This window comes from Megascapheus bottae, chromosome 13 (assembly GCF_031878675.1).
Source record: "Megascapheus bottae isolate mThoBot1 chromosome 13, mThoBot2.hap1, whole genome shotgun sequence".
Classification (NCBI taxonomy): Eukaryota; Metazoa; Chordata; class Mammalia; order Rodentia; family Geomyidae; genus Megascapheus; species Megascapheus bottae.
Genome location: NC_143521.1, coordinates 46652633 through 46667297, shown reverse-complemented (window position 1 = coordinate 46667297; position 14665 = coordinate 46652633). Strand labels below are relative to the sequence as shown.

Below are 14665 nucleotides of genomic sequence, written 5' to 3'. Positions count from 1 at the left end.
GCCTACATTATATACCTGTAATCCTAGCTACTCTGGAGGGTGAGACCTGAGGATCTCACTTTGAAGCCTGCCAAGTTAGGGACATTTGTAAGACTCTTATCTATCTCCATTTAGCCATCAAAAAAGCCACAAGTGGAGCTCTGACTCACATGGTAGAGAACTGGCCTGGGGCAAAAAAAATGCAGGGAAAGTACTTGGCAAGTCTCTGATGAAATTAATAGTTTACAAGCTCTATCTAAACATCTATTTGCAAATATTTTTTAAAAAAAGGAGCATAGTTACTTGCAATAAAATAACTATTTCATGTGTAAATAATCAAGCATGACCATAGGATTTACAGTTACAGTGACATCTTTAGAAGGAAGGACATATGTGTGCGTGTGCATGCACGCAGAAGTAATAGGGCTTGAATTCAGGGCCGCACATCCTTGCTTGGCTTTTTTATTCATAGTTGGCACACTACAACTTGAGCCACACTACTAATTCCAGCTTTTTGCTGGTTAATTGGAGATAAGAGTCAAGGACTTGACTTTGAACCTGGATCCTCAGCTCTCAAGCCCTCTGAATAGCTAGGATTACAAGTGTGAGCCACCAGTACCCAACTAGAAACATTGTTATAATGAGCCCTTGGAGTTAAGCCAATAGGAAGTCATTTGTCCATGAATAGAAACCTGGGCTCTAATGCTAGAGTTTTCAGGAATGAGCACCATTGTGGAAATAGTTGCTCTCTTCCCCCACTTCCAGCTCTCACAGCCTCTCCAGGGAGAAATGGAGTTGGAGATGCACTTAGCAGAGGGACTGTTTTGCTGTTATCACCAATCTTCTAGGTTCCTGTTGTCTCAGTTTGGGCCCCTACAGTGGCTCACATGGCCCAATCATGCCAGCGATCCAGAAAGACTAGCTTGCTCTATATTTATCATCTTTCTGTGTATTTTTCCCCATTTTTACCAGCATCAGGGCTTGAACTCAAAAGCATCATATTTACTTGGCTTTCTTGATCGTGGCTGGTACTCCACTACTTGAGCTATGCATCTAGCCTTGCTTTTTGGTAGTTATTTTGAGATGGAGTCCTGTAGATTTTTTTGCCTGGACAGATTTCAACTCACCATCCTTCAGGTCACAGGCTTGAGCCACTCATGCTTGGCATCCTGTATATGTAGTGTGTGTGTGTTGGTGTGTGCGTACATGTGCACATCTGCATGTGCAGGTAAGAGCACGTTAACGTACATTTATACATATATGCATAAAATGATTTATTGAACTCAGTGCCTTCTGCTCTTGCTTAGCTCTTTTGCACTATTTGAGTCACTTCAACCTTTTTTTCTGGTTAACCAGAGATAAGTCTCTGAGCATAGCTGGATCTAGGTGCTTACATGGTGTTCTCACACATTCCTATCTCCTACTTCTGTTCTCTTTTTATTGACTCCATGCAAAATCATGTGCTCAAGTGGCAGGAAATGCTGCCACTGGCCCCTTGCTTACCCCAGTGAAGAGTGCCTCTGTGATACATTGTGTCACACACTCCACTTCTCCCCTTCTTGATCATGCCTTTGCTGTGGAACTTTGCAGTGTTTGGCCATATGATTTTGTCCAAAAGACTTTGGTGGAAGCGGCTCCAAGCCTAATCTTTAAGAAGTTTGTCCTGGGCCTGGGAATATGGCTTAGTGGTAGAGTGCTTGCCTAACATGCATAAAGCCCTGGGTTTGATTCTTCAGTGCCACATACACAGAAAAAGCCAGAAGTGGCATTGTGGCTCAAGTGGTAGAGTGCTAACCTTGAGCAAAAGAAGCTCAGGGACAGACCCTGAGTTCAAGCCCCAAAACTAGCAAGAAAAGGAAGTTTGTCCTGGCTAGATGCCAGTGGTTCACACCTGTAATCCTAGCCACATAGGAGGTTGAAAACAGATTCAAAGACAGCCCAGCAGAAAGGTTCATGAAACTTTTTTTTTTTTTTTGCCAGTCCTGGGGCTTGAACTCAGGGCCTGAGCACAATCCTTGGGCTTTCCTCAAGGCTAGAGCTCTACCACTTGAGCCATAGCACCACTTCTGGCTTTTTTCAGTGTATGTGGTATTGAGGAATGGAACCCAGGTCATTGTGCATGCTAGGCAAGCACTCTACCACTAGGCCAAACTCCCAGCCCCGAAACTTTTTTTTTAAATTAAAGATTTTAAGTACAAGTCCATGAAACTGTCAACTCCACTTACCAAATTGCTATAAGTGAAGTTGTGGCTCAAGTGATAGCGTAGCAGCCTTGCGTGAAGTCCTGGGGTTTGAACACAGTTCCTGGACTCTATTCTTGAGCTTTCTCATGTTAAAGCTCTACCACTTGAGCCATAGAATCATGTCCAGATTTTTCTGTGTATGGGGTACCGAGGAATTGAACCTAGGGCTTTGTGCACTTGAGGCAAACACTCTACTACTAGGCAACATTCCTGGCCCTATACATACTTCATTTCTTTAACTAGTTGAAAATGATATTCTGCTTTTAATTTTTCTTGCCTGTCCTCATCAGTAGTATATGATAATAAAACTGATTTTTGTCCATTTATCTCAGATAAATGAAACCTTGTCAAACAGTTTCAATCAGAACCTCCTTCCTTTATTACCTCCCTTTCTTCTCTTTAGAACCTACAATCTGACCATTTTTCCCCCTCAAAGATCCATTTCAACTCTTGAACACACACACACACACACACACACATGTACACGTGTTTATATTAATATACTTTTAAAAATTGTCATGAATCTCGAACTCAGGGCCTAGGAGCTGTCTCTGAGCTTTTTGGTTCAAGGCTAGCGCTCTACCATTTTGAGCCATAGTTCCACTTCCAGATTTCTGGTGGTTAATTGGAGCTACGTGGAGAGTCTCACGGCCTTTTTCCCTCAAGGGCTGGCTTTGAACCGGATTCTCAGATCTCAGCCACCTGAGTAGTTAGGATTACAGGCGTGAGCCATCAGCCCGAGCTCTGGCTGTAGTTTTATAAAAGAAGGCGGTTTACCGGGGCTGAGGGTAAAGTGGATACAGGATAGCTCTTGACACAGGTCCAACAAGCAACTACTTAGGAAAACCTCCAGATGGGCGGGGACTAGATTTCGGGGCGTGGCCTCCGCCGCCGGGGTGCCTCCTAGATCCTCCTAGACGCGCGGGGGCGCTGTGGAGCACAGCGGGTCGCGGCGACGCTCTTGCTCCGCCTCCTTGGTTCGGGCAGAGGCTTTCGGGCCGGCGGCGGGAAGATGGCGGCCTCCAGGGACCGGCTGGAAGCTGGGGCGGCTGACGGGAACCCGGGGTGCTCGGGCAGCTCAGGAGTGGAAGTGGTGTTTCCTTCGGGTCCTGTCGCCCCAGCCCCGCAATGCCCTCACGGTGGGTCGGAGTCTGGGCCCAGCCTTGGCAGTCTGGTACCAGGGCCTGGTTGGCCTGGTGGCTCTGAGGACTTATCTGGTAGAGAAATAACTTTTTCCTCTGCTGTCCCCCACCTGCAGCCCTCGCGTGTGACGCCAAGACCACGCCCCCTTTTCTGGAAGCTGGGTTCTCAGCTTCCTGAGGAAACCTCAGAGCAGCCCTTACTGCTGCGCTGTGACTCCGGGGCTGTGACATCTGCTTGTGGGATGGGGCTTCGGGTGGGCCGAAGGAATGGACGGGGTGGGGTAATTCCCGTTCAGGATAACGATATTTCTTGCCCGGAAGCCTAATCTACGTTTTTTCTTTCTCTAACTTGCACTTAAGGCCCAGGTTTGCACTGGCCTTGGAACTTCTCCAGAGATGGCAAAACCCCTGTTTCTCTGGCCTGCTTTGACATGTTTTTTTTTTTTTTTTTTTTTTTTTTGCCATCCAGACTGGCTTTTTCTTCTTTTGGAAAGTGATGTTTAAAAGTTATTTCCAAGTAGTCGGTGCCTGAATGTTATGACTGAGATGAAAAAAAAAAAATCGGGCGTGACTCAGTTGATAGAATGCCAGTCAATGAGTTAAGTGTTAGGAACCAAGTTGGAACACCCAGTCTCAGAACAACAACAAAAAAGTAGAGTTGGAGGGTTGTGCACAAAACCAAAACAAGTGTTAGTGAAGGCAGTGAAAGTTAAGGACATGATATAGCTGTCTTGTGTTTGATGTTTTTTTTTTCCCCCCTGTCCTGGAACTAGGGCCCACTCTTCTGTTTGTAAAGGTGAGCCAAGGGGAGGAAGAAGCAAGGAGGTTTTATGCCTGTTCAGCCTGTAGAGATAGAAAAGACTGCAGTTTTTTCCAATGGGAAGATGAAAAGGTATGATAAAAGACTTAAAAAACTTATCATTGAATGTCAGCTTTACTGAGAATTTCTAAACCAGTTAAAAGTCAGGAAATTTGAACATTATATGAAGAGAAATGAAGATACCATGTGTGTGCTTTGATTTGGGGAGAGTAAATTCTTTGAAGTTACTCTGATGCTTTATTGTCCCAAAGACTTAGTTCACCTGAGATGTTAGTCATCTCAGTGGATCCTGTTTCTTAGCTCCAACTTCTGTCATAGGAATGCAATATATAGGGGGGCACTTCAAACAGCACACCTTTATTTGTCACAGTTCTGGAGGTTGGCAAGTACAAGTAAGTCCATTGTCTGGTTTGTGGCTTGCTTACTGATTTGCAGATGACTGTCATTGCACTGTATCTTGGTGGGGGGGGGGAGGAGGTAGGGTAAGGAGAAGAGAGGGAGAAAAGGGATCATTTTTGCAAGGGTAGTAATTCCATTTATAAGGGTTCCACCCTTACTTGCTTAGGCTCCAAAAATAGGAATTTGTCCTATGACTCTATAAACATAATGTTTTATTACATAGATTAATATGTATCTATGACATACAAACCCTAAGCCTAATTTTGATTAAGTTCTAAAATCTAAGTGCCTGTGATTGTATATAGAGATTCCCTTCTTGAGTACTTGTTTGTTAAACACGTCATTTGAAATATGATGTAAAAGTCAATGTTAATAAATTCTTTAATAAATATATGTATATATATATATATATATATATATATATATTTCCTACTTTCTTCCAGTTGTCAGAAGCTAGACTTGCTGCTCGAGAAGCTTATAACCAAAGCTGTCGGCCGCCACTCTCCCGGATGCAGTGTGTGGAAAGGTACTGATGTAGTGCCTTTTTAAAAAAAATTTTTTTTTATTGTAATTAGTAAAAGGGTTACATGATATTTGCCAGATAGAAGGTGCATTAATTCACATACATTGATAACCTTTCACATGTCTTGGTACCCATTTCCCTCCCCCCCCCATACCCCCCACCCGTCTTGGCTTTCCCCCCTTCCCTATCAAATTTCAAATATCCAAATACAAATAAATTCAATATATCAGATAACAAAGTGAGATACTATACCAATATGAGATAACCAAGGGACAGCAAAGGAGATGAGAGCCAACATAGTACATTAAGGACAACAATCATTCATTATATGGCTTTTGTTTCAATATCCTGGAGGTCCTTTCAATTAGCTTCACATTATATATATATATTTTTTTAATGATTATTATGTTAGGTATAATACTTTTTTTTTCTCCTGTTCTTTTAAACTTGTTTTTATTATACAAACATACAGTGCATCATAAAACTGGTTATTTGTGCATTTGTTATTTTCCAGGTAGGGTCTCTTTTTTTTTTTTTTTTTTGCCAGTCCTAGGCTTGAGCTCAGGGCCTGAGCTCTGTCCTCGGACTCTCTCAAGGCTAGAGCTCTACCACTTGAGCCTCAGCATTACTTCCGGCTTTTTTCTATGTACGTGGTACCGTGGAATCGAACCTGGGTCTTCGTGCATGCTAGGCAAGCACTTTAACCACTAATCCAAACTCCAGGCCCAAGGTAGGGTCTCTTTATACAAGGGCCAGCTTGGCTGTATTCCCTGTATTCCTCCTACTTGTTTCTTATGCCACCGGAGATGACAGGCACACACTGCTATGCCTAACCATCGTGCTTCCCCTGTAGCTGGAAAATCAGGCGTATGCTACTGCACACAGCTATTGATTGAGATGGAATCCCAGGAACTTTTGTACTTACATTAATCTCAAATTGATCTCTTGATCTCTACCTTTAAAGTAGCTAGGATTATAGGTTTAAGCCACAGTGCCTGGTCAGACACTTAATTTTGATGAGTTATCAAATTCCTTTTTTTTTTTGTTAGTTTTGGTAACATAGCTAGGAATCCAATGTCATCAAGATTTTCTATAATGTTTCTTTTTTTTTTTTTTTTTTTTTTTTGCCAGTCCTGGGCTTGAGCTCAGGGCCTGAGCACTGTCCTTGGACTTTCTCAAGGCTAGAGCTCTACCACTTGAGCCTCAGCACCACTTCTGGCTTTTTTCTATGTATGTGGTACCGAGGAATCGAACCCGGGTCTTCATGCATGCTAGGCAAGCACTTTAACCACTAGGCCAAACTCCCGGCCCTCTATAATGTTTCTTTTTTGAAGTTAAAAAAAAAGAAAAACAAAAAAAGTTAAATCTGTAAAGACCTGTAAATATCTGTTCTTGACAATCAACAGTGACATTGTTTTCATGTTTTACTGGGTGGATTGTAGGGCTTTATAAATTTAATTTTTTAGCAAGCCCTAAATGTCTCTCTCTGTCACAGCACCATGCTTTATGGTCTAGAGGATAGTTCTGAGGAAGCCTTAGGTCTGGGTTCCTACAACAGACAGGTTCACTTCATATCTAGTACCTGGACTGCTGGATTTGGGATCCTCAGGCCTTGGAGTACTTTGATCTTGTCTAAGTTGCTTAGATTTTAGAGTCCTTTTATGGGCGAGGCTTTCCTTAAGGTAATGTATTTGCTCCTTAACTCCCTTCACCCAGAATGTCTGTTTACTTCCATTCAACAAGGAAAGTGTAAACTGAGCACTACTGTGAGATAGGCACTACATTGCACGGGTCACATGGAATGATACTTAATTCCACCAATGTGTGACTTACTTAGATGGGACAATATGAGGCTTGCTGAAGTTAGGTACTGTCCTTGAGCTCTTCAGCTCTACCACTGTGAGCCACAGTGCCACTTCTGGTTTTCTGGTGGTTAATTGGAGATAAAAGTCTCATGGACTTTATTGCCTGGGACGGCTTTGAACTGCCATCCTCAGATCTTAGTCTTTGGAGTAATTAAGTTCATAGGCATGAGCCACCAGTGGCCAGCCACCTAATGATTCTTCCCTGGGGCTTGAACTCATGGCCTGAGCGCTCTCCTTGGCTTTCTCAAGGTTAGAGGTCTACCATTTGAGTCACAGCACCACTTCTGGCATTTTCTATGTATGTGGTACCGAGTAATTGAACCTGGGTCTTCATGCATGCTAGGCAAGCACTCTACCACTAGGCCAAACTCCTGTCCCTCACTTAATGATTCTTAATGCATCGAAACAGATAGTAACTAGTAAATGGTATCTAATGTTTTAATGTGAGGAGATGAAAGGTAAGGAGTTACATATACATCATGATGATTTTATCATTAATTTAAGAAAATAGAAATAGAATGTTGAAGATGCAGGAAACAGAAGAATATTGCATGTGGTTCCTCACCATCTCTTGGTCTTTATTTTTTAGTGCCAGCTCTGGGACTTGTACTCAAAAGCCTAGGCAGTGTTCCTGAGCTAACATTTGCTCGAGGGTAGAGCTCTGCCATTTTATTCACAACTCTATTTCCAGCTTTTTGATGGTTGATTGGAGATAAGAGAATTATGGACTTTCATGCTCAGGCTGGTTTTGAACCATGATCCTGGATCTCAGCCTCCTGAGTAGTGAGGATCATGGGCGTGAGCCACCAGCACTCTATTTTTTTTTTTTTTTGTGAGTCACTAGGCTTGAACTGGCCTGGGACCTGTCCCTGAGCTCTTCAGCTCAAGGCTACCACCCTGCCCCTGGGCCTGGGTGCTGTCCCTGAGCTCTTCAGCTCAAGGCTACTGCTGTACCCTTGACCCAAGCCCCACTTCCCATTTTCTAGAGGTTAATTGGAGATAAGAGTCTCAGGTCCTTTTGTGCCTAGGCTGGCTTTGAACCTTGATCCTCAGATCTCAGCCTCTTGAGTAGCTAGGATTCTACCACGCCTGGCTTTTTTTTTTTTTTTTTTGTAGTATTTCCCTGGCTTTCCCCACCCTGTTTTAAGATTCGTTTTAGAATTACAGTTGTTGTGTATAATGATATTTTCACTTACTTTATTCAACTATTCATGAAATTCCCTAAGGATATTGATGATTCAGTTAAACACTCTAAGAAAGTGCAGGTGACTTTATTTCTCTGCATAATTGGTATAGAACTAACCACTATTCATTATTCTTATCTTTGTACTGCCAGAATATAATTAAACATTTTTCCCATGATGCTAGGGATGGAACCCAAAGCCTCATGCATGTAAGGCAAACATTGTACCAACTGAGCTTTGTGTTCAGCTCTGATGTCTGAGATATACATTTCTTACTCAAAACATTGACAAAAATACAAATGACTAATGAGTTTCTAAAAAGTTACTTTCGGGGAGCTACAAATTCATCTATCTAACATTGGTCTTTGAGAGCATGTTTTAATAAAATGGTTTTCAACCTCTTAAACCATTTGTGATCTGTAACTTTGGGTTTTGTTGCTTAAAGCCTTCAGCCAACATGCATCAGGTATTGGTTGAGGATTCAGAAAGAACTTAACATTCTAGAGGTGGCATTGCTGGTGCTTGGCTGTGATAGGCAGTTCTGGCTGTATCTGAATATGGACATTTGTCTACAAGAGGAAATCTTTCTTCCTTTTTCTTAACAACTGCAAAGCCTGTGCTTGTGCTCATTCCTTCTTCTCTGGTATGAAAGGTGTGAGCAGCTGCTCTGGGCTGGTGAGAATGTGTTTCTCATATTGAGCCCTGGACATTGCCACTGAAGTCTAGGAATCAAGGCTGTTGCTCTACCACTTGAGCCACACCTCCACTTTGTCTTTTTGCTGGTTGATTAGAGATAGGAATCTCAAGGATTTGTCTGCCTGGGCAGGTTCTGACTGCATCTCAGCCTCCTGAATAGCTAGAGACTACCAAGTTTAGCATTACCTTACTAAACCATTATTTAATCCTTTCTTTGCCTTCATGAGAAATGATGGGCTTAGTATAATTTTTTCCTGTCTTGGCTTCTCATAAGCAGGCTTTAGTAGATTATTTCTTTTCAGAGTTAATTTCTGTGCCTCACATACTACTTATTGCTCTTCCACTTGTCTTTTCAGTGTTTGGCTCTCTGTGGCTTCTGGTTGTTCACTACGAGAGACCATTGTGCTTGCACTGATTACCACTTTCTCCTCCATTTCCTTTACCTTAAATTCACCAAAAATTTGGATCTGTCTTGTATTCTAAGTCATACTGTGATAGCAATTCCCTCTGCCCTGTCTCTAAGCCCTTTCCTATGTGACTTGACTTTGAGTTGCTAAGTATTTTCTTCTTGTCTCCATCGCTCTGTCTTTTTTCCTCTGAGTCATGGATGAAGCTGTCAGAGCACTTACACAGATGAAGGGGCATTGATATTATTGGCACACTGGTTTATTTCTAGCTGTTTCATTGCAGCATGCCTGTTGCTACTGTGGGTGCTTTGAAGGGAGGCTGAGCTTAGGTGAAACACCCTTTAGTACCACTCCATTCCTTGGTAAGTTAATAGTTTTACACTACAATACACAATTAGTTCCACTGAAACTCGGCTGTTTCTGTCAAGCCAGAAGCCCTTGGCCCACTCCTAGAATGCTTGGTTTAGACATTTCTCAGCCTCTGTAGTCCTCAGCAGTGCTCTCTTTCTATGATTCCATAGCTGGCATTGCAATTACACTGTTGGCTTTTAAGACATGCTGACCACAGGAAGTGGAGCTATGGCTCAAGAGGTAGAGTGCCAGCCCTCAGCACAAAGAGGATCAGGAATAGTAACCAGGTCCTAAGTTCAAGCCCCAGAACTGGCACCAAAAGAAAAAGAAAGACATACTGATCACAATTATTTTCTTTCCATTTATCTCTAATCAAATGAGAAAAAGAAAAGATATCACTTTGAAGTCAGATATTAGGGTAATTTTGGAAAAAAGCAAGGGAACTTTCCAATTTAATCTGTTTCTCTTTTTTCACGGATAGATTTATGTATTTATTTTTGTGCTGGTTGTGAGGCTTGTACTCAGGGCCTGGGTACTGTCCTTTAGCTTTTTTGCTCAAGACTAGTATTCTACCGCTTCTGTTTTGTGTGTGTGTGTGTTTAGCTGGAGGTCAGATTTCTTTTCTTTTTTTTTTTTTTTGTCAGTTGTGGGACTGGAACTTGGATGGGGCATTGTCTCTGAGCTCTTTAGCTCAAGGCTACCGCTCTACCCCTTGAGCCACAGCACCACTTCTGATTTTCTGGGTGTTTTAAGTGGAGATAAGTGTTTCAGGACTTTAGTGCCTCGGCTGGCTTTGAACTGAGATCCTCATATCTCAGCCTCCTGAGTAGCTAGGATTATAGGCAAAAGCCCACCACACCTGGCTGGAAATCAGATTCTTAGAAACTTTCCTGCCTGGGCTGGCAGGAATCACAATCCTTAGATCTCAGCCTCCTTTGTAGCTAGAATTACAGGTAGGAACCATAAGCCATTGACCTTTTTTTCTTTTTTGATATGGAATCTTACCATGAAGCTTAGGCTGTACTTGAGCTGCCAGTCCTTTTGGCTCATCCCCAGTACTGGGATTACAGACATGTACTCCCATACCTGGTTCAGTGTAGCTTTTGTTAAGGCTTTGAATGTTGTCTGGCTATACTGGGGTATACTGATGAGGGCTTCTGTCAGCCCTCATCAGTATTGCTAAGAGCAGAGGAGCTCTGTAGGAACATCTTTTCTTTTAGGATATATTTTTTTCTTGCTAAGTATGCTACAAGACTTGAAAAATGATCTTAATTTCCCATTTTAAAATGTCAACTGAGTCAGACTGTTTAACACATCCAAGTTAGAGCACATGCATTTGTCAATAAATTCAAACATTCTAGCAATTGCCAGTACTTTTAAATGGATATTGATCTTCATTCATGACGGAGTTGGAACATCTCAGTTCTTAGGAAATTGCTGATTCTTTCCCACTTTGTAGATACACAACCAGACATCAATTCTAGCCCATGTTCTGCAAATTTTTCTTTTTGCTTCTTCCTGCAATACTGTTCTGGGAGTCAGAATACTTTTTGGATGCTCAAAATAGTAAAATACATTGTCTCTAACAGAACCAATTTAACGTCTGTGTCTTCTGTGTGTACCAGGTTGCTGAGGTTTGTTCAGCTGCCCTTGCCTCAGAGGAAGTTCTGCGGACGATGTCAGCAGTTGCTGCTTCCCAACGACTGGGGGGAGCATGAGGAACACGAGCTGCAGGGCCAAGTCTCCACGGCCCAGCTCCAGAGGCCCAGTCAGCTCCTTCACCCACTGGAAAACAAGAAGACCAATGCCCAGTATCTGTTTGCTGACAGGACCTGTCAGTTCCTGGTACACCTCCTTTCTACCCTCGGATTCAGAAGAGTACTGTGTGTTGGAACACCAAGGTATTTTGTTTTGCGAGGAACATTTTATAAAATAGTTGTTTACTTGTGTCAGGTACAATGTTGAAGCCTTTGGAGTCATCAAAGCAAGTGGAGAGCAGGTTCTTCTGCAGCTCATGCTCCATCTGGAGAAACCTACATAGTTCTCTTTCTGTCTTAGAATATATCTTTGATACTTCATTTATTTTATTTTTCCTTTTTTGGTGTGAGTGATAGTAGTAGAATTTGAACTTAGGGCCTTATAGTTTGTGAGTAAGTGATCTACCAGTTGAGCCGTGCCCTTAGAACTTTGCTTGGGTTATTTTTTCAGGTGGAGTCTTACAGGTGTGTATGGCGGGGTTGGGGGCAGAGGTATTTAGGCCACTCATGTACATGCACTCGTTCTTTTCTTCCTTCCTTCCTTCCTTCCTTCCTTCCTTCCTTCCTTCCTTCCTTTATTTCTTTTTTTTTTTTGCCAGTCCTGGTCTTGAGCTCAGGGCCTGAGCACTGTCCTTGGACTTTCTCAAGGCTAGAGCTCTACCACTTGAGCCTCAGCACCACTTCCAGATTTTTTTCTATGTATGTGGTACCAAGGAATTGAACCCGGGTCTTTGTGCATGCTAGGCAAGCACTCTACCACTAGGCCAAACTCCTGGCCCGCTTGCTTGCTTGCTTGCTTGCTTGCTTGCTTGCTTCCTTCCTTCCTTCCTTCCTTCCTTCCTTCCTTCCTTCCTTCCTTCCTTCCTTCCTTTCTTTCTTTCCTTTCTTTCTTTCTTTTCAATGACCTGTAGGCTTTTATTCCAGAACTTGAAGGGCCAAGTTGGGTACTAGGTCTTGAATCAGGCTCTGCACTTTTTTGCTCAAGTCTTGTACTCTACCACACTTCTACTTTTGGCGTTTTCTTGGTTAATCGGAGATAAGAGTCTTAGAGGCTGGCTTAGAGCTCCTGAATGTAGGCATATAGGAGTAGTAGGAATACAGATACCAGCACCCAGCTTAGTCTTGTATTTTTGCTTAGTCTTGCTTAGACTGAAATTCTCCTATCTGTGCTTCACACTTAGCTACAATTACAGGCTTACACCATGTCTGCCTTTTCTGTTGACATGGGATCTCCCTAACTTTTGTGCAGACTGGTAATTCTCCTGTGTCATGAGACTGCTCACAATCCTCATTTCTTTGGTATTTGGGGTTACACACATGAGTCATCACACCGACAAATGGTGAAATGATGTGTATACACACACACAAACACACACACACACACACGCACACACACACACACACACACACACACACACGAATGAAACCACCTGATGCTGAAAGGGAGCAGTGAAGATCTGGTGGTGGGGTGAATTTAAAGTACACTAAACACATGTATGGAAATATAACAATGAAACTCCCTCTTAACTCAAAAAATAAAAGGAATTAGAGGCATGGTTCAGATGGTAGAGCACCAGACAATGAACAAAAGCATCAGATATCAAGTTCAAGTCCCACTCTTGGACCTAGGAGGAAAAAAAGAAAAAAAGCCAGCTAGGTAGCAGTGGGTCACACTAGTCCAGGAGGCTGAGATCTAAGAATTTTGGCTCTAAGCCAGTTTGAGTAGACACATCCAGTTAACCAGGAAAAAGCCAGAAGTGGAGCTGTGACTAAAGCCAAATGAGAGCTCTAAGTTCTAAGTTCAAACCCTAGTACTGGCACCAAAAAGAAAAACAAAAAAAATTGAAAACTGAAACCCCAGTTATGTTCTAGTTCTTTTCAACATTTCCTTGAGGTTCCAAATACATCAGAACAACATGGATGGCTTTTGTTGCCTGTTTGCTTTTTTTTTTTTAATATATTTTTTATTGTAATTAATAGAAGGATTACATGATATTTGCCAGATAAATGGTGCCTTAATTCCCAGACATTGATACCCTTTCACATGTCATGGTCCCCATTTCCCTTCCCCCCTCGCCTGTTTGCTTTTGATCTGTGACACTGGTGATTTCTTACTAAGTTTGTTTCACTGATGGCTGTAGGTTGCATGAGCTGATCAGAGTGACAGCAGCAGGTGACAAGAAGTCTGACATTAAAAGCCTTTTATTGGATATTGACTTTCGGTAGGTTTACAAAATATTTTATTGTCTTTATCATCTACTGTTTCTTTTTATGTCTTCGTTCTTCTTAATTATGAATAGGGTTTGTCACAAGTCTGTGGTTGACATTTAGAGGTCATTGGTGATGAGCATGTTTTAATCATGTACATTGAGTGCACGATCTGTATTTCAGATAGGAGGCAGTCTATCTGCACATTGCCTAGATGACTGCTAATGACCAATCTAGTTGTCTGAATTAGAAAACAGGCATGTTTCCATTTAATCAAGGTTTTCTCATGTACTTACGTTGTGCTGAATCTGATTTCTGCAACCTTGTCTCCTCTTCTGATACCATAGATGAGAAGACATTTTAAAAATGTTTTAAACAGGGTACCAGTGGCTCATGCCTATAATCCTAGCTACTCAGGAGACTAGCTACAATCCTAGCTACTCAGATTTGAGGATCATGGTTTAAAGCCATGGTTTAAAGTGTATGAGACTCTTACCTCCAGCTTACCACTAAAAAGCCATTAGTGGAACTATGACTCAAAGGGGAAAGGGGCTAGCCTTGAGTAGAAAAAGCTCATAGACCAGCCCTAGGCACTGAGCTTAAGCCTCAGGACTGGCATGTGTGCACACACACACATCAATAAATGAATAAATAAAAGTAAATTTTAGCAGATGATGTGTATACGGTCTCCCTAGACCACCAGGAGTGAAGAGAACACAAACTAGGGATGGAACAAGGCCCAGAAGGAGGGTGGGGGTGAGCAGACACATGAGCTTATATCAAGCATAGGGTTAGCTGGCATCTGAGTAGTTAGACAGACAGAAACACAGCTTCAGTCTCCCTCGGGTGGTACTGTAGGAGGTGCATACCTTTGATTTGTAGCACAGTGACATTTCTACTCCTCCACTCCATAAGTCTAGAGAGTGGAAATACTCTCCTCATTTCTATAATTGCTTCAATTCCAGGAGCTTATGGTCACTGTATATGACAGTGTATTTTTTATAGGTTCTTTTGCATGTTCTTCAAGGTGCTAAAGGAATTAGGCTTTGTGTTTCCTTTTATTTAAATAGATCTGATAGATTATTTGGTCA

At 42.3% G+C, this 14665-nt stretch overlaps 1 protein-coding gene across 3 annotated transcripts in view; it reads left to right on the top strand.

Annotated features, from left to right (window-relative positions):
* Nucleotides 1–3228: 3228 nt before the first annotated feature.
* The window catches only part of Zcchc4 (zinc finger CCHC-type containing 4), a 35932-nt gene continuing 24495 nt past the window's right edge, over nt 3229–14665 (top strand). For all 3 annotated transcript variants that reach the window (XM_090343750.1, XM_090343749.1, XM_090343751.1), the window contains exons 1-5: nt 3229–3361; nt 4138–4256; nt 5027–5109; nt 11235–11510; nt 13508–13588. In XM_090343750.1, coding sequence (XP_090199876.1) covers nt 3235–3361; nt 4138–4256; nt 5027–5109; nt 11235–11510; nt 13508–13588 — 686 coding nt within the window. In that variant the 5' untranslated portion in view covers nt 3229–3234. The remainder of the gene's footprint in view (nt 3362–4137; nt 4257–5026; nt 5110–11234; nt 11511–13507; nt 13589–14665) is intronic.